Genomic DNA, 19,323 nt, shown 5'->3' on the forward strand with positions numbered 1-19,323 from the left:
GCCCTCTGCTCCCCCGTGCCCCATGGCTGGGAGTTTCCCATCAGCAGCACTGAGAAATGCTACTTTCATTCATATTGGAATGTACAGATGAAAGGCACTTTCACAGATGACAAGCCTGGAATATAGCTGGATGAGGCCCTGGTCTCATCATCAAGCAGGAGCTGAGATTTATTTCCTCACCTGTAAGCTGGGTTGAGTGCTTCAGCCTTGGTTGTCAAGCATCTGTGGCAGCTCTAAGGTGGTAAGAACTACAAGACCAGAGCCCATAAGAGCTACACCAAGCACACTTCTGCTTAACAGAGCGCTGACAAACCTGTCTGCATCCCATCAGATGTTATGAACGATCCCTTTTTGTGCCTCCCACCAGCAGGTGGGGGAAACGCTTCAGCACCAAGTGTGGCAGTTCAGTCAAACCCACCTTGGTCAGCACTGAAACCAGGCAGCCAGACCAAGCACCACAGTGCCCAAAAGCTGTCTGGTTCTGTCTGCCCATGTCTCTATGGAAGCCAGCCAAGCAGAGGAATGAAGTGCCTTTCCCAAGAAATAACTTTTGCATGAAGAAGAGGCCAAAATGAAAGAGGTGGAAATTGGGTTTTTGACAGTAGTCCAGCTGTTAAGGCAACAATGCCAACTATCCTAGAAACACAGCACTGCTCACATCTGCTAACAACTGGAGAGTCCTCGAGGAAGGTGACTGAAGACTGCTTATTTCTTCTGGCCAGGAGGTGGGGGTATACTGTAACACATTTTCAAGACATTTAGAACAATATCCCTTCCTTCTACATAGGTGAAGTTACAAGAGACTTGTCTCAGGGCGAGTAACTGAAAAGGCCCTCTGTCTGAGAGCAAAGACAGGCAGAGACACCCAGTTAAAGCCCAACCCTTTGAAAGACAGGGAAAAAGGAATTGGGAAAACTTGCTGGACAGTGAGGGTTACGTATTGTCTTATATTATCTTACCGAATCTCTGTCCTCTATCACCCGCTGGGGCCTGGCAGGAGTGGCAGGACTCGTGCCTTTCATCCGCTTGTACTGGGTGAATAAAATATTCATGGTTGCAAGCAGTACCTCAGATAGATTGTGCCTGATCTGCACAAAGGGGGAGAAAGAAAAGATGTGTTGCAAAAAAAAAAAAAGCAGGTTGACAGAATCGTTAGCTTTGCTCACTGACATCAGGAAACCCAGAGAGCTACGACTGACACCCGCCCCAGCAACGGCTGTGTATGAATGGCTTCCCCTGGCAGCAGCACGGCCCTGGGACACACATGCAGAACAGCTACGCCTTCAAGTTTGAAACAAAAGTGCATATGGAACCTGAAGCAGCAGCAGAACATCCCAAAGACCCACATATAAACAAGTGTTGTCTAAAAGAAGGGCTGCCTTCCAGTAAAAACAGTCCACAAGCAGCAATGGACTCCCACTCAGGTGGTAAAAGAGCACTCAGAACAGTACAGGTGAAAGGCTTTGTTTTCTGGTAAATAATCAAGGAAACGTAACGTTGAGATAAGAAAATACACCATGGTGCCATCAGCAGCCCTAAGAAGAGAATTCCCAAGGTTTCCAGCAGCACACTGCACAGCCAAAGGACTGCAGCCTCCCAGAAAGCACGTCTTGCTCACAGTCACCAGTACTGCACTCATTGCTACACACAAGCAAACCAAAAGAGCTGACAGCAAGCCTTTACTTTGCACAGTTGCTCTCTCTTAGGCTGCTGCTGATTTGCCTGGCACTCTCCAATTCATTTCCCAGATGAGAGTAGTTTGTAGCAGAGCTCCTCTCAATTTAGCGTGATGCACAATAAATCAGATTTGGAGAGCAGAGGCAGTCCTCAGCATCAGAACCCAGGTGCTGTACTACAGAGGTGAATCTAACTCAGCAAGTTCAGAACAAGTCAGATGTGCAGGCTCCTTCTGCAAAGCGGAGATAAGATTTCTGAGCATGAATTGCAGTGCTCCAAAGAGCAGCATTACGAGAAAAGAGCTGCGAGCCAAGAGTCTATTGCATGAATGCAAAATAATTCCCTCCTATTTCCCTTTCAAGAGTAAGAATTATGAGATTATGAGGTTTTAAGATACCTTCAACAAGGGAGAAGGGTTCTGGGAGCTAAAAAACAAGAGGCATTACTTACTTCATCACTGAAATTCCTGAAGGCAGCAACTCTCTCCTCCACGCAATCCTGGCTAAGAGGTACAAGCTTCAGGCGCTCGATGATCTTCAAAAGGAGAAGCACAAACAGGCAGGTAATCAATGCTCTGTGCACTATATACCATTAAAGCACCCTTGTGAAGCCTTAACGAAACGCTGCCAATTCCATTCAAGAGGAATCATTTCAGTGTTACTTATTGGTTTATCTCCACACTTGGCTCAGCGGGAGAAGGACTACAAAACACCTCCAGAAAGACCTCCCTGATCGGTAAACAACAAGAAATACACTTCTAAATTCCCACAGCACTGCAGCACCCTCGAACTCATTAAATGCAAGTTTTTATTTTAAGTGACGTTGTGAGACATCCTGGGCTTTCAAGGGCGTTAGTAAGGCTGCACTTCAAACAGAACTCTTTAAACTTACATCAAAGGCCCTGTCAATGTGACCGGCGTGATACTCATCAAAAAACGTGATTAAGTCTAGCAGAAGGTAGAACGTGGAGTCGATGGATTTCTTTGCACTGATCCCCTGAGCTTTGTACCTGAAAGAAATTATCGTACAATTTTATTGAGCCAAGAGGCAGCATGCAGAAGCATGCATGGGCAACTCTTGGAAGCAGAGACATCAAGCACAAGGACAGAAGGCATCCAACAAAGGGCAGCTTTCGCTTTCCTTAACCGGGAGGCAGAATTTTACAGTTTTTGTCTTTTCTTAAACAATAATTTTATCCACTCTTAAATTTCCATCCAATCCCAATTTTGCTTCCTTTTAAACACTTACACTTCTCATATTCATGCAGAAAACTGCGACACGCACTGGGGGCAAATGCAGTAGAAGCCTGTCTAACAGAGTGTTACACAGCAAACAGCTCCCCAGCACAGCTGCGTGCTCCAGGCAAGAAGTTAAGGAACGGATTGAAAGCTGTGTCCTCTCCCTAGTTTACACTTGCCAGGAGGTGACTTAAAGCTCAAATTCAGACCACAGGTTTGATTTTCCCTCACGCCTGCTGGGGTTGAGGCTCTCACTAAGCCAACGTGGCAGCAATCTCTCTGTTTCCAGCCTCCCTCAATGAAGGAGCAGCTGAAGGAGGGACTGGCAAATGTCACCTGTCAGAAAAAGCAAAGCACGGGCCTCTGACAGAAATCAATACCTTCTCTCATATCCACCTGCCCTGCCTGGGAACTGCAAGCTTGCCTGGTTTATTTTTATTCATCAGAACACTTCAGGAAACGCAGCAAGACATTTCTCCCAGGTACCCAGATTCTGCCCTAGTAAAATACCAGAATTGTCCACGGCAATCACTGTGACAAGAGGCATCAAAAGAAGATGATTAAACAAGTCCCAGAGCTATTTTGCAATTTCTACCTTTCAGAGCAGCTTATTATTCCTACCTCGTGGCTGCTAATGAATCTTGAGCGCTGCCATCTCTCAGGCATGTGCCCCAATTAACACACTGACACTGCAGTGATATTCCTTTTGGTCTTTTGCACCTCTTTCTTTTTTAAGCACCTCGCTGCACGACCCAAGTTACAGCTTGTGGAAACATAACCCATTTTATTCGGTGCTCCTTAATAGACTGCTGCTGGTAATAGACTCCCAGCTGATAATCGTGCAAATCTCCTGATCCACCTACAGGAAAAAGCTTCTTGCCACATCTACCTGGCGTGCCACTGGAAATAACCTTTCTGGCTTCAGCACTTCAAGCACTGACCTTTTTGTTGTCTTCCAAGATCAGGCTGGACGGCCTCCCGAGCAGCCTGACCTGGTGGGTGGCACCTAACTCATGGCACAGAATTGGAACTGAATGGTTTTCAAGGTCCCTTGCCAAGGTCCTCAGCCACCCTATGATTCTACGATTCCTGAATACATTGCTGCAGATGCAACAGTCCAGCAGCAGAACCAGAACCAGATGCTAACACCTGCTGAGCCGATGGAGCTGTCAGCTGACCCAGGTCAGGTCCTGCCCCATGTCCTACCTCTCAGCAATGGAATGGGCCATGTTCTTCAGCCGCTCCTTGTTGGACTGGGGCGTGCTGATCTGGGGCACAACGGGACTGAGGAGTTTGTTCATCAGCTCCAGGACTTTGTCAGGGTTCTGTTGACATAAAGGTTATACACAATTGAAAGCAGCATGACAAGACTTCAAAGTCACAGTAAAAGCAGGAAGGTTTTACCCAATGACGCCCAGTGCAAACTCAGAGATGCCTCCCTCCCCCAGTCAGCATCACTTCAGCTGTAAGCAGCATAATACTGTTAGCTCATGTGAAAGAGTGCTGAAAAAAGAACCACACAGCATTTCACTTTTCTCTAAGACAATGGCCTCTGCTGTAACCCCCTTTCCTCAAATATGTTTCAAAAGGAAATGAGTACTCATGGTAAAGCCCAGCCGTAGGGTGACTTCACTGCAATCTTCCAGTACCTAAAGAAAGCCTACAAACAGGAGGGGAGGCAACTCTGTGAAAGGGCAGATAACAGCAGGACAAGGGGAAATGGTTTGAAGTTGAGGGAGGGAAGATTTAGGTTGGATGTCAGGGGGAAGTTCTGTACTATGAGAGCGGTGAGGTGCTGGAACAGCTGCCCAGAGAGGCTGTGATGCCCCGTCCATCCCTGGAGGTGTTCAAGGCCAGGTTGGATGGGGCCCTGGGCAGCCTGGGCTGCTATGAAATGGGGAGGTTGGTGGCCCTGCCTGTGGCAGGGGGGGTCCTTGAGATCCCTTCCAACCCAAGCCATTCTATGACTATTTCAGAGTTCAGTATCAATTACATTGGAAAAGCACACTCCAGGTAAACAACATCACTGGCCAGGATAACATCACACAAGGGGCAATCACCCCAGAAGTTGACTTTGATCAAGAGCTTGGGATGTCTCAGATCAGAACGAGATGGATAGCAAACTATCCAGGTTAACTCAATGAAAGCAGCCAAAGCCTCTGCTCCAAACTGCTGAAACAATCTACTGGAATAAAGTAAATCACTAAGATCCCACCTGATCACAAGGAATACGCTTAAAAAACCCCAGGGAAGCAGGTACTGATTTAAGGCAACACACTGGAGATATTTACCTTTGCAAGGTCATATAGTTTTGCTGCTTCTTCAAACAATCCTTTATTTTCTGCTGCAGAAGCCACTTTGTTAATAATAGGTTTTGTGTCACTATTAAACTTGTCTATCACTCCAGGCTACAGAGACGAGACAAAAAAAAAAATGAAAGAGGAATCAGAATGCTTAACATTCCTTAACGTTCAGTCCAGGCAATGAATATTTTACATGTTGGATTACGATGAGCATTTCCATGGGAACACAGAAAAGAGCCATGTTAAAAATACAAAGAGCTCTTGAGAGAGACTTTCTCTAAAATGGAATCAGCACCGATACATCTGCAGCTCCTAATTCATCCAAAATGACACAGGCAATGGGTCAAATCCAAAACCATTTTCATTTGCTGATGGTGTGTGTTACAGAGCAGAAGAACACAGGGATGATTTCCACGTGTCACACGCCAGGCTCTCCAGGGATGTCATGGGTGTGTGCTGGCTTGACAGCTGGCAAGTTAGACTGGACACTGGCAAAGGCCTCTCACAAGAGTTTTAAAGGAAACAGTAAACATAAAGAGAATAAAAAAGAGGAAAAGGCAAGGATACCTAGAAAGCACTTTCCTGCAGTTAGGGATGTTAAAAAAGTATCTTCTTGCTTATATAATCTTCTGCTTTAAAACTAAAACTGCTAGAGTCTGGTTTCATACCAAAGGAATACAAGAACACATTTTAAAAAGCTGACTACATTCAAACTAACAGGGTTCATCATTAATCTAAAAACTATCTTGCAAAGAACGTGAAGAAGAATTGGTGGGGATCACTGAGTTAACCTGCTCTCAGGGGTGCAATGCCACGGCTTTGAAACCAACAGAGGAAATCTGCACTTCACTGGAGCAACCCAATGAGTCCTGTGTCTACAGTCACAGCCTCTGCCACAGGGATACACCTCGTGCTTCCCAACCTGCATCCTGCAGGATCTGATACTTGAAAATACAGCATTTATCCAACACAGCAATCATTTGGGCTGATGAAGAACAAAGAAAAGCTAGATAATCTCAGGGCTCCATTGGAATTAACGTGCAATTTGTAGTTTTTAGAATGAAAGCAATTATCAGCTCACCTTCCGACTGCCATCGTTCTCCAGCTTCCCAAGAATCATATCAAACTATATCCATGTAGATGTCAAGCAGGAAAAAGGGAGACAAAAGCAGAGAGATGAACTGAGCATATTTCACAACATATTTACTGAGTACAAATGCAGTGATGAAAAACAGCGAATGGAAAACAGTGATTGATATCAACATTACAATTTGTACATAAGCAATGCAGAAAAAGACTCAATTAATTATCTCATACGTACTACCACTGGGAGGAGAGCACAAACATACCTCTCTGCTTTCAATTACTAATTCACTAACACAGCGCAAGAACATGTTCTCTCCTTGGCTGTCCTTCTCGTTCCTACAAAAGAAGAGGGAGGAGGAGGGCTCTGTTTACAAGGACTTCCCAGGCCAGCAGCAATGCAGTAAAACATTTAGAGAGACATACGGGCTCCTACCTGAGAAAGCAGAAGTACTGCAGAGCCTCTCTTGGATCCGTGGACTCGAATTTACGGGTGTAGAGCATCAAAAGCCGCACGAAGTTCAGACGCCTCACGCCAGGGGGGTCACCAACCTCATGGCTTACTGCAACGTCAGAAGCAATGCCACTGGAGTAACTAATGCCAGGAGATGTCGTGCTCCTTCTCAAACTGAGGAGGAGTTTGAGCTTCTTCTCAAACTAGTCAGAATCACAGTCCAGAGCTCTGGTGAATACAGAGTTTGTAGGACGCTGTGCTGTTAAACGCTGCCTGTCTGGCCAGTTACATAGAGCTGCAGTGGCACCATCAGGACTCAGAAAACATTCCCTTAACAGAAACATGCAGCACTTACATAACTGTGCGCTCTGCCCAGAAGATTTCAGGAGCAATTTCAACTCAAACAGGACCAAAGCAACATGAACAGCATGACAACGCAGGCGCTCCGTCCGGAACAGGAAAGCAATCGCAGCTTCAAACTGTGCTGTCAAGAACAATACTTGGAAGTAGAGGAAAGGCTGCTGGTTCACTGCAAAGTGGGATTCACCTGAGAAAACAAACACATACACACTCAGAGCTGGTGAATAAGGCTTTGCTCTCAGAGATCACCGACAGCAAACACCTCTTGTCGCGACGCACGAGGATTCAGTGCCAACAGAAATGAACACACCAGGCAAAGCTGAATCCCAGTCACACAACAGCCTATCTGCAACTGACTGCAAGTACACCCTGACAGATCACACCACAAAGGCATATTCAGGAAGGGAAAGAGCAGTTACTAAGAAAATTTCCTGTGTTTTTTTCATACTGCAATAGATTCTCTAATAGCCACAGCTCTCATCTCCACTTCTATGCCAAGTGAAATCTCCAAATAACATTAGAGATCTGCCATTTTCTTACTCGCCAGTATTAGCTTACTGTGCTTACTTTCTTCTCAGTTGCATCTGGACACAAGTCATGCTGCAAACTACAGAGCTGTAGAGAATCACTTTCTGCATGTGTCTTTGATGGCCTAACTGACCTAATTTTGATCAACTGAAAGATGATGAACAACAAATACTCTCCTGGGCCACAGATGAACTTTCAAAAAAAGGTAAGGAACGGTGACTTGGGCCCTCTGCAAACTACAAACAATAATTTAAGGGAAACAATGAGTATAAGAGAAAAGCCTTAGAAATACATGCCCTCATTAGGGTGCCCTTTTCTATTCTGTATTCCAAAACCTAAAAGCCTCACTAGAAAGACCTCAAAATAAAACAATCCATCATGTATCATGGATATAGTCCAAATAACATTAGCATTGTTCATCTGTGAATATTCACTCTCTGGACTGCTGAGAACACACGGAATTCATCCACCACGACTTGCCACAGGTGTTATGTGGAGCCCAGGCTTTGCATAATAACAACTGCAAAGTGCCCTCCTCAGCAAAGCAGAACCCAGCAGCAGCTCCCTTTGTGGCTTCTTACCATAGTCCTCCAGCAGCTGCTTCTGGAACTGTGACAATGTCAATCGGTCTTGTGAAGAGCTGGCACCGTCGTCATCGAAACACACCTGGTTCAGCTAAAGAAAAAAACAGCTCAGATGTTTCAACTTGCCTTTGCACAAGGGATGTGCTCAGAAGATATTCATTCCATCTGAAGCCGTGTTAAGATCTGACCAACTAACAAACTACAGCTCACCATGGCAGGTTCACCCACTGCTAGAAAACAAAGACCTCCAAAGCAGTGGCAGCAGAAACACGCAGAGGACTCAATGATCCTTCTGCATCTGAATATGCCATCAAACTTGACTACTGGGACTCAGAACACCAACAAGGTGATAAACATAATTACAATCTCTTTATTTTTTGACCAGTCTTAAATATACCACTTTATTCCCCCTGTTTGACAGGTGCTGACCAGCACTTATCAAGCATCTGAAGCTGTAAAAACCATCTGCTGGAGAAAGTGACTTCTTCCTGTCAACTGACACCAACATTTGAGCCAGAAAGAAAAATGCCCAAAGCATTCTTGTTGTAGCAAGCTAAAACTTCTAGTAAAAACAGCTGACAAAGATTGGTGTGAAGTAAAGAACGTGACCCTGCCACAAAAGCTGTGTCCCCAAAATCACATCCAGTAGGACAGAGGGCAAGAGGAGCCCAGGAACCCATTTCCCAGCCTTTCACAATCTGCAAGGCCAAGTCATGAGCATCGCTGCAAAGCACGGCTGCGCTGCTGCACAACACTGGCCCTAGTGGCAGGGAGGTCAGCAGAGCTGAGATGCAACACATTTAGACTTGTTCTTAAAGCAAACAAACCCAAACGAGCCCAACACCCACATCACCTTCAGCCAAAGGTAATCCTCTGTCGTGTCAGCAACTTCACTCTGGTTATCTGTAATGTCACAGCGGCCAATGATGCAATAAACAGCCCTCTTGTATGGGTCAGTGTTGTTCCTCAGAGCCCGTCTGTAATGGAGACGAAGCTTATTTTCTGTGGCAATGGATAACCTAAGGGAAAAAAATGAAGGAAAAATGTCAGGGATTCAGGAACAGACATGAACCCATCATCATATGAGGAAACAGAAATCAACATACAGTGGTGCATATCCACAGCAATGGCATACCTGAAGATGTTTCTTGCATTATTATAATCACATGTTAATTTAGAAGTATAATTAAAACTACGAGGATCATCTTCAATTGCCCACTGCTGCAGGAAAAGTCAGAGGACAACCTCTTTTGGAGGGTGCTTATATCGTAGTAGGTGAGATACTGCATGGCACTGTGCAATGTCATGATTTCAGAGAGCACAGTGCCTTTGGAACCCTTTGGGTTAATACACACCACTCGAGTGAGCAGTCTCTTGTGCCAGGCAGCCCTTTATGAGAGAGGCTTCAGCATTAAGTAGCGTCATATTGTTCTTTGCCATGCTATTTTCTGTATCCTCTCATGGAGGATCTTACAGAATTGAATCAATAAAGTGCTCTCTAGACTATGATGTCTGTCAGTCTGGAGGCAGAGTACATCTTCATAGCCGTAACAAAAACAAAATAAATCAATTACAGTGCATCTTATGAAAGCGTTTGTGATGAAAACAACGACACTGCCTGCACTGAGGTTGCTCAGACATATGGTGAGCACTCCCAGACGCTCGCTAGGAACCAGATTAATTTATACACCAAGGTCTAGTCAGTGAATGCCTTTTTTTTCCCCCTCAGTTCTGCTATGAGATGCACAAACCGGTATGTTTGTGCCCACATCTCCATACCTGGAAACCCCACTTCAGTCAGTGCCTCAGAGCACTGCCGTCCCCTGAATGCAGAGCAGTCACTGCCCTTGGGTACACATGGGCTTTAAGTGCCACGAGGCATCACTGCTCAGCAACAGATCACACCCATTGCAGGGCAGCAGGGCTAAATGACCTTTAAAAGCCCCTTCCAACTCAAATGGTTCTACAACGGTTCTGTGTGTTTATTTGAAATGCTCTGCAAGTGGGAAGATAAACGAGATAACCTAAAACACCACAGCAGAGTTCAGAGCACATCCTAAGATGCACTAACTCAACAGCCTGCAACCAAATGAGTATTTTGGCCAGTGGACTCTGCCAAGCAATGGAAAAGCTGCAAGAAAAGCACAGAAGAAGGATTCAGAAGGAATGCAGAAGAAGGATTTGTGAGTGAATGCTGGTGAAGACCTGAAACAAATGCTACTTGCTTTTATTGTGTGGCGTTCTTATATAAAGGTATATGGTATATACCTTTATACCAGGTATAAAACAAAGTGTTCCCTAAAGGAAATTCAACTAAAAAAAAAGCAATAGGGGACATGGGATTCATGACAGCAGATTAATCCTGGCCTATCGAACGAGGCAAATCCAATGGTAAAAAAAACAACAAAAAGAACCAAAGCCACAGCACACTATTATTTCTGAAACGTATGCTTTGCATTATTTTCAAATAATTCTCAGTGGAGACTTTGAGACTCAAAGACAAAAATTAGAAAATATAAACTTCTTACATGTAATCTAGCTGCCTAATGTCTGTATTTCCTACCTAGCACCTGCAGAAATTTCTATATTTTACCAAGCCACAGACAACTCCACCACTCCTACAGCAATTTCTCCCCTTCACAGATCTTGCCTGGTTCCCACTTACCTTCTCTCTTTGCTGTTCATGTACTCCTGAAACCAGGTTTTAAACTCTCCCAGCTGGTGCTGTGCCCGTTTCACCACATGCATGGCTGCAGTCAGATCTCCGCAGCGCATGCAGTAGTAAATCAGTGCCCAGACGGGATGGCCTTCCACCTCACCATCCTGAAAATGCAAGAGAAATCATTTACATATAACAACAACAGCAGCATACTTGAATTATTTTTCTTTACGATTTGTCCTTGCATCCAAACACCGACTTTAGTAAAAGTACTGCTTGAGGTATGGAAATAAGAGACCGGGGGGGTTAAGCTCTGTGATAGCTGTGTGCACACAGCAGCCAAGGATGGGATTTGCTTCTGCTTGCCTAGATTTCAGTTTGCCAGGCAATCTGGCAATCCCACAACTAGCATTCAGATACCATACCCACTCAGGAAGGGCATTTGGATCAGGGCACTGAGGTGTTCACAACATCTGTGCTGAGATGAAGGTACCAGACTAATTGTGTACAGCAGCACATGAGCAAAGGACAGCTAGACTCAATTATGTTCTTTCTAGCATTCCAAATGTATTATTTCATTTAACTTTTACTCTCTTAACCCAGCCTGCTTGTTTGCCCCTTTGACTTTGTACCTGTGCTGTTTCCAGTCTGTTAAGATGAATGCAATTTTATTCAGATACCTAAATAGAAAGCTTGGGTCACAATTCAGGCTATTTCATTATGTGTTTTGTCATCAGCAACGGCTGGGGGAAAAAAAAAGGAAAAAGCAGAGCAAGGAGAGTATGTTTCTGCTTTTCTTAAAGATCACAGTGTAGTTTAACACCTGCTCATTCTTCTTCAGAAAGAATACAAGACGTGACCACAATTCCTAGAACCTAGAATTCTCACATTACTGAGCACCCCCATACTTCAGGACTAGCTCTGATCTCACTGTGATCAGATCGACTGATTTTGTGCATCTTCCATTTTCCCAGTGGAAACTCTAGCAAGGGAGTGTGCTGCCTTAAGAGCCATTCCAACAGAAGACCAGCAGAGGCAGCACCTGGCTGCGCTGGAGCACAGAGATTTGTGATTGTAGCTCAGTCAGTGAAGCTGAGGATGTACCTGGAGTCCAGGGACAGGTGCAGGCAGCTTGATGTTCAAGTAACTGCGGACCAGTTGATAAGTGCCTGGAACTCCTCCCAGCTGAGCCTGGTGCAGGTTTCCAAAGACTGTCACAAAGGTGTAATTTTTGTAACTGAAAAGCAAAACGAAGATATGAACCAACTGAAATCCACTTGCTATAAAAGCACCCAGCAACTTTCAGACCCACCAGAATTGGCAATTTGAAGCAAACTACCTTGATGTTCAAGCATTATCGTTAAAAGAAAGAGAGGCGAAAACTCATCAATTAAGGAAGATGCTTGTATTCAATTGTCCCGAGAGAAACCGTATTTGGAGTCTGTGGCAGACTGCTCCAAGTTCAGCTCCTTATTATGAGGTTCCTCTCATAAGACTCTCGTAGCAATACATTGAACTCAATTATTTTGCTGGCAACAGCCTTTCCAAACTACTGCTTTAACTCCCAGTGCTGTCACAAAAGAACACAAACACTGCAGATGTGTTTCTCCTCCTCCCCACTCTGTGGACAGATGCAAAGGGCCATGGATCAGGGCTGTGGTTTTCTCAGAAGGAAATCACTGAGAGGGAGAATTTAAGAGGAAAACGCCTGGTAAAAGCAGCTTTGAGAAGACCTCCTAGAAGAAGTCAAAGCTTTTAGTCAACACAGGTCAATTTAACAAATATCCATGTTTAGAAGCAGGAGCCTCAAACACCTGTGTGCGGAAGGAATACACGTGCAAGTTGCAGCAGTTCAGCTGAAGCCCATTTCTTTTTCCTCTGCTGCACATGGCAGACTGGTGCACGCTCCTACTCTGGCTCCTAGCTGCAGACCACAAGATTGTTAGGCTAAAAAAAGCTACGCTGAACACGAGCAAGCATCAGCATACCTTGACAACTCATACTAAGGCTGAGCTCCTCAGGGTTTAACGTCACACCTGCTTCAAAATAACTGCTGCTAGAACAGCTGTGAGCAGTTATGCATGGCATGCATGGGGCTGCAGAGGCTTCCAATACCCCGCTATAAGGGGTCTGCTTTGCACATCACCCAATTCCCACTTGGAAATACAAAGCTACGAGGCACACGGGTTTAAAAAAAAAAAGATCAAATTTGAGGGGCCCAATTTCTTCTCCAGGTGGGCTCGGGGAGGGGGCCAACAGGGGCAAAGGGGCTGTGCCAGGAGGTGCCCATGTCTCTCTCCAGCGTGCCATATCATGTTCAGACGGCAGAACTACCTGTAACAAATGCCCACTCACTACACTGCAGCTACTGTTCGCCTCTGAACCATCCTGCTAACATCACGTTGGCGGCTCTTCGACGAGGGACTGTGCTGTCCAGGACTGTGGGCACACACACAGGGAACAGCTGTTACTGCCAGCCGGGGGATTCAGCCTTGGGCTCTCTCTCTACAGCCTTTCTGCCTGCTCCACAGCCTGCAACTCTGCAAACAGCTTCCTGGTCAAGGAGCTTAGATCCCAACAACATTCGTGGATATAGCCAGTAAGCCACTTTCCAGAGTCTGAAAATCATTGCTAAGAGTCTCAACTTCAACCTCCTGCAATTTTGCAAAAAAACAAAACAAAATGCCTTCAGTGTAGAAATGGCACAACCAGAACCTGACTCACAGCACTGGATTTCATCCCAGTGCTGTCCTCTTTTCCAGCCAGCGCTAGCTCCCAACAGGTAATCAGCATTCATACAGGGAGTGTGGAAAAGCAGATTTTTTTTTGCAGAGGGGAAAATAGGTCTCCTTCCACAAGCGAAAAATCTTCACGTATCACTGTAGCAGATATAAAATATTTAAAGACAACACAGAAGAAGAATAAAAGATCTTTTTGTCTTCTAAACAAGCTCCCAATGGATTCAAGGCCTTTCTTGTTAAAAACAGTTTTTAACTAAAACAGTTTATACTCAAGCGGCTGCTCAAAGGCCCTTAGAAGGGAAAAAGACCAGACGTCTCTTATGAACAGCACGAAGCGACTTGTTAAAACAGCCGTGTGCGTTACCAAGTAGTGCGGCTCGTTAACGGGGAAACTGATCAGGCTGTGTGGTCCAAAGCACTCAGCTCACCTTTGCTCGAGGTAGCGCAGCGCCTGCCTCACAAACTCCATGCGCACCTCCAGGTTGGTCCGCACGTTCAGGACGTCGCTAGCAGAAACCAGGCGAACGCTGGTCATTTGTTTCACCATGGCCCACATCTCAGAGATGTTCTGTCGACAAGTCCATGCACAGCAATTAGCAGAGAGGTGAAGAAGCAGCCCTGCTTTGAGCTACGCGGTGTTTGGATGCTTAAGCAAAGGAAAAAGGGTGGCCGTAACCTCAGTCAGTTTAGAGTCGTGATGCAGACACCGGATGCCAGGTAAGCCCCTCCGTCCTGCAGAATACAGACTTCTCTGCATAATGCTTGTGCCAGGTGGTGGCTCTAAATACTTTACCTGCAGTCACCCAGTACCAACAGTGGTTTCCCAAACTAGGCTGGGGATGTGGTACTCAGACTCCACCCCATTTCTGGCTCAAATATCCCACTCTAAAAAATACCACAGCATCCATAAAAATAATCGTTCCGGTTGCCATTGGAAAGCCGTGCAATCAGCTGAGATGAGAAGTTTCTAAAGGACTTAGACAGAGACTCAGTTACAAAAAGAGGCTGAAAATCATCCAGGTTTGCTCATTCATAAGGATGAGATCGTATCAATCTCTACAGGACCAGAATATCCCTGCTGGAACGGCAAAATGCTGCGGAGTAACAGCGCTGTTAGCTTCAGCAGGGGCAGGTGTTTGATCTCAGAGCTTCAAAGCAGCAAGAATATTGAAACTCGCCCTGGTGTCCCTAGCAAAGCAACAGAGCTGCTCAAAGCAAGGATACACATCTGTAATTCTGATCTGATCCAAACATTCACCACTCAGCTTCCGCACAGCTTTCTGCTCTCCCTGTCTGCAAAGTCCTTTCATGACTCGGCCATCCTGCAGTACTGCCCTCCAAGCATTTCTCAAAGATAGCCAAGTTTGCACATTTGTTTTATGGGGTGGATCAAGGCAGCACAATTAAAGGAATGAGGAAAGAAAAAGAAAAGCAGACAGATCATTCCTTTAAAGTCAAGCCTACAGACTTTGGCTGGCTTTACACTTTGCTGTGGGAGCTGCTTCAGCTCTAGCAGCGGCTGATTGAACACCCTTCACCTACAGTTGTATGCACTCAAAGGACAGCAGGAGGCCACACTTCGAAAACAGAACTCCAGAGAATCCATTTAAAATGGAAAGCTTTCTCTCCCCCAAGAGTTCGTCAATCACGACAGGACTCCACAATGAAATCAAGTTCTTCTCTTCCTCATTCTGTTGAGATATTCACCATGACCAAGCTCGTCACAGGTGGGCACTGCTGTGCTAGAGAAGATTGCAGTCCTGGCTCTATTTGCTGTGGAACAGTGCAACTTTTTTTTAGGGGGGGCAGTATCAGTACTTTTCCACCAATTTCAGCAGGCTGTTGCAGCTGAAAACAGATTAAACTCGTTTCCTGACATTAACTTATCAGCAGTACCTTATCATCCAGTTCTGCAACAGCAGCACAAAGGTCCACCAGGTTAGGCTGCAGATGTCTGTTCACTATCTTCTCATTATAAATATAAATCTGAAACATATTGAAAATAAGCAAGTTTAACAAAACCTCTTACTCTCCTTCCCCCTCCTCAGACACAGTAGCAGAATCTAAACCAGGCTACAAGAAGAGTGTCCCCAGCAAGTTCCTTCTGCCCCCTCTCTCCTTCACTGCTTGTTCGTGCAGAAGAGGAAGGGCCAACTGCACAGACTTCCACACTCTCTGAAGCCCCAGGCCTGCCTGAAGGCCAGTAGCAACCCACCTGTGTGGGGTTTCTGCACAGCAAAGTGCTGCACTGAATGCCACATTAGAGTAATTGCAGCTAATTGCTGGAGGACAAAGATTCAGAAGAGATCTGACAAGCAAATGGCAGTAATAATCCCCTCTGCCACAGTCTCCTACCTGCTGGTATAAGAGAAACAGAATTTTACTGTTTTATGGCAGAAGTATTTAGGCAACTGCAAAGTGGGGAAACAAGAACAGCAAGTTTGCTCCTAAATCCTTCTACCCCCTTCCATCCTTGTAACGTAAATCTCTGTCTAATTTGGCTACTTCTGCTACTGTTTATTCTACTCTCAGACCTTCCAGCTCCCTTTGGAAATAACCAATCCCAATCCTGAAAAGGTACTGCTGTCATACTTTAAGTATACTTCAATGTTTCCAGCATGCAAACGAGATGCCGAGCTCAGGACTGCGAACAGAACCCAGCACCAGTGAAATCACACACATGGCTTTCACTGTGTTCCTGCGATACAGGTTGAGCTGTCCGTGAAGGATAAATTTCAGCACAATTAAAACACACATCCTGGCTGCTGCTAAGCTGTTTGACAGAATGAAATCCTAGGTCTCTCAGCTCCCTGCTGGAACCTACAGCAGCCCCATCCAGGAGCAGCTCTGAAGCCCAGATGTTCTTGCACTTAAGCAGGGGGCCAAGAAGAGTTTGGCTGGCGCTGCTTCTCCAAGGGGCTTGCTGTGGGCACGCAGCAGTGCTGGAATTGCACTGCTGGCAGAACCCCGACCACTGATGCCACGCTTTCATGGCACACTACCAGCACCCTGCACACAGCTGGGAACGATACAGCACACCTACAGGGGGGAGACTGCGACGCCACGGCCACCCCAGGGCTGGCACTGCTCATGGGCTGAGCTTCCTACATTTGCAAAGCATCCGGGAGCAATGCTGACAGCCTGAAAGCATGGATGTAATTATACCACATGAAGACCCTTACTGCAGGATTACGGTAGAGATGGAACAAATTAATGCACTAATAATAACCACTAAATCAAATATACACTTTATCAGCAGTACTGTGCACCTTATTTTGTGATTCATTTCCTCAAACGGCTGCCATAACTGAATGCAGACAGTAAAACAGATGCACAAGCTGCTATCTGGCTCAGCACAGCCCGAGCCAAGGCGCACAATGATGGTAATTGTGTGCAAATCAGGCGCTGTCTGTGCACTTTTACATACTCCAATTTGAAAAATCAAGTCCTTCTCTTTCATTTCGTTTCTGTCAGCTCTGGTAAACAGATTGTCCCAACTAACAAAAGTAACAGCTCTGTTACGTAAAGGTTTATCAGCTTTCCTTGTAAGTCTCAGCAGGAGCCCAATGCCACCAGACATCAGCTCACAGCTGAGGCTCTGCAGCCCCTCATTGGTGTTCCTGTTAAAAGGGGATGCAATGTGACAACTGTCAGGATTAAGACTTCAGCATGTTTTCCCAGTCCCTGGAAGTGTTTGTCCTGTCCCTGGAAGTGTTCAAGGCCAGGTTGGATGGGCCCTGGGCAGCCTGGTTTAGCATTAAACGTGGAGGTTGGTGGCCCTGCACGTGGCAGGGGGGTTGGAGATTCATGATCCTTGAGGTCCCTTCCAACCCTGGCCATTCTGTGATTCCCCTGAACGCAGGCATCAGAAAGCTGATCTTCCACACATGAGAAGAAAGGGAATGTGAACTCTTCATTTACATAACATTACACTTTGTCAGGAACCCCAAGAAACACGTTTTGAAAGGTTAAAAGCTTCCATTTCCCATACAAACCAGAATGACTTCTGCAGTCACATACCTTGCTCCAGATCTCCGGACACAAATACTGTCGGGGACAGATGAGTACATCCCCGAAAACGTCAGACCAGTCTGCTGTACAACCTGACTGCACTCTGACCCGGGCAGACACCCCCACGCTGTACCTTCCGTACCATTTAGGCACCCGGTGCTCAGCCATTTCCTTCCCTTCCCCCAGCACACCCACCTGACGTGCGTATGCCATCTCCACGCTGTCCAGAGAGCTGCGGCCTGGAGGGCCCGACTCACCGACATAGCTGGGCTGTGGAACAGCAAGCAGAAAGGTTGTTACACATCTGGTTGTCTCCCCTTCTCCAGCGCAGCCAAACTCATCGGTCTGCACTCACACCTTCCAGCCTTCTGAGCGCGTTGTGCAGAAGGGATAAGGCTGCTGCAGTGCATGGAACCGTTTATCTTCCCCCCCAAGGAAAGCAAAGGGAAACAAAACTCAAACAACCCATGTTCCTGGCAACGTAGCAGGTTTTGAAGCTTTCTGTGGAGTAGAAAGCATACTGTTATTGCCTGTTGCCTTCCTAATGCTACCCAACACCAACTATTATCTTCCTAATATAACTTCAACTTTCTGAGTTGAGAGGAACCCTGCTTAGGGCACAAACCAACCGTTAGCTCTCTAGAACAAGAACATCAGTGTATCTCGTTAGCATTCTATAACTGCAGTTCTTTGTTTTTGCTTCCTGGAAGGTTGCTTACTGTCACGTTTGGTCACTCACTGCGAATGAGCTCCCATAGGGCTTACTCCAGGAGCAAAATACTTCAGTTACAGAGTTGGGGAACAGGCAAGAGTCAGAGCAGGGAAAGTCTGCCCTCGTCCCTAAAACTCAGAAGACAATACTGCCATAATATTCCAACGCCACACCAAGCTATCCCTGCAAACATGCCCACAAGTCACACGTGCGTTTTCAGTACAGCACCACTATACACAAATGTTCACTGCTAGAGGGAGGGAAGAAAACTCTCATGTATGCAGTGCTCTCCGATGTTTCCAGCCACCTCCATATGTAATTAATCCAGTATTTCAAGTCTAGGCTTTGAAAAATAAAGCACTATCATTTTAAAGACAGATCCTTTTGAGGTGAACACTCCTTTAATATCATATATATAATATTGCTGCTCAGGTGGCACTAGAGCCACGGCAGTCTGAAGATAAAAGCAAGCCAAGCTTAGTACAATAGTATCACATTCATTATTAAGCCAGCTAACATAGCTAGAGCAAAGGAAGAGGAAAAGACAAGCTTTTGGAAAAACAAGCCAGCGTTCAGGGCTGAGAGCAAAGCTGGCTGTGGCTAGCTGCTGCCTTAGTGCATCCTGCCAGCACTGCAGCTTTGCTTTCTTTACGCCAGCAATCTGAGACTTCAGAACCTCAGCACAGACACAATCACTGCCAGGAACTGCCTGAGGACATGTCCTAGTGCTTCCTGGAAGAGCTCTGCTCAATAAAACTGACTCACCTCCCATACGAAGAAACAGCATAATGACCAAACGCAGCAGTAAAACCATTGTCTGCAGCCTTATGGTGTCATGCTGTGACAGGGAGGACCAAGACTCCCCAGAGACCTGGCTGACATGGATTTCAGGAGGACCAGTGCTTCCTTGTGACAAGGGAGGTTTAGGTTGGATATTAGGAGGATGTTTTTCAGTCAGAGCATGGTGAGGCAC

General features: G+C 45.9%; 1 protein-coding gene across 6 annotated transcripts in view; it reads right to left on the reverse strand.

The window, feature by feature from the left end:
- NUP93 (nucleoporin 93) overlaps positions 1-19,323 on the reverse strand; it is a 69,271-nt gene that overhangs the window by 1,648 nt on the left and 48,300 nt on the right. For all 6 annotated transcript variants that reach the window (XM_048958178.1, XM_048958177.1, XM_048958179.1 and 3 more), the window contains 16 exons: positions 17,834-17,908; positions 15,524-15,613; positions 14,056-14,195; positions 11,991-12,123; positions 10,893-11,050; positions 9,081-9,246; positions 8,225-8,318; positions 7,111-7,302; positions 6,738-6,864; positions 6,568-6,640; positions 6,300-6,344; positions 5,207-5,323; positions 4,122-4,240; positions 2,569-2,686; positions 2,128-2,211; positions 960-1,088 (listed from right to left, as the gene is read on the reverse strand). In XM_048958178.1, the coding sequence (XP_048814135.1) occupies positions 960-1,088; positions 2,128-2,211; positions 2,569-2,686; positions 4,122-4,240; positions 5,207-5,323; positions 6,300-6,344; positions 6,568-6,640; positions 6,738-6,864; positions 7,111-7,302; positions 8,225-8,318; positions 9,081-9,246; positions 10,893-11,050; positions 11,991-12,123; positions 14,056-14,195; positions 15,524-15,613; positions 17,834-17,908 (1,860 nt within the window). The remainder of the gene's footprint in view (positions 1-959; positions 1,089-2,127; positions 2,212-2,568; positions 2,687-4,121; positions 4,241-5,206; positions 5,324-6,299; positions 6,345-6,567; positions 6,641-6,737; positions 6,865-7,110; positions 7,303-8,224; positions 8,319-9,080; positions 9,247-10,892; positions 11,051-11,990; positions 12,124-14,055; positions 14,196-15,523; positions 15,614-17,833; positions 17,909-19,323) is intronic.

This window comes from Lagopus muta, chromosome 12, assembly GCF_023343835.1.
Source record: "Lagopus muta isolate bLagMut1 chromosome 12, bLagMut1 primary, whole genome shotgun sequence".
Classification (NCBI taxonomy): domain Eukaryota; kingdom Metazoa; phylum Chordata; class Aves; order Galliformes; family Phasianidae; genus Lagopus; species Lagopus muta.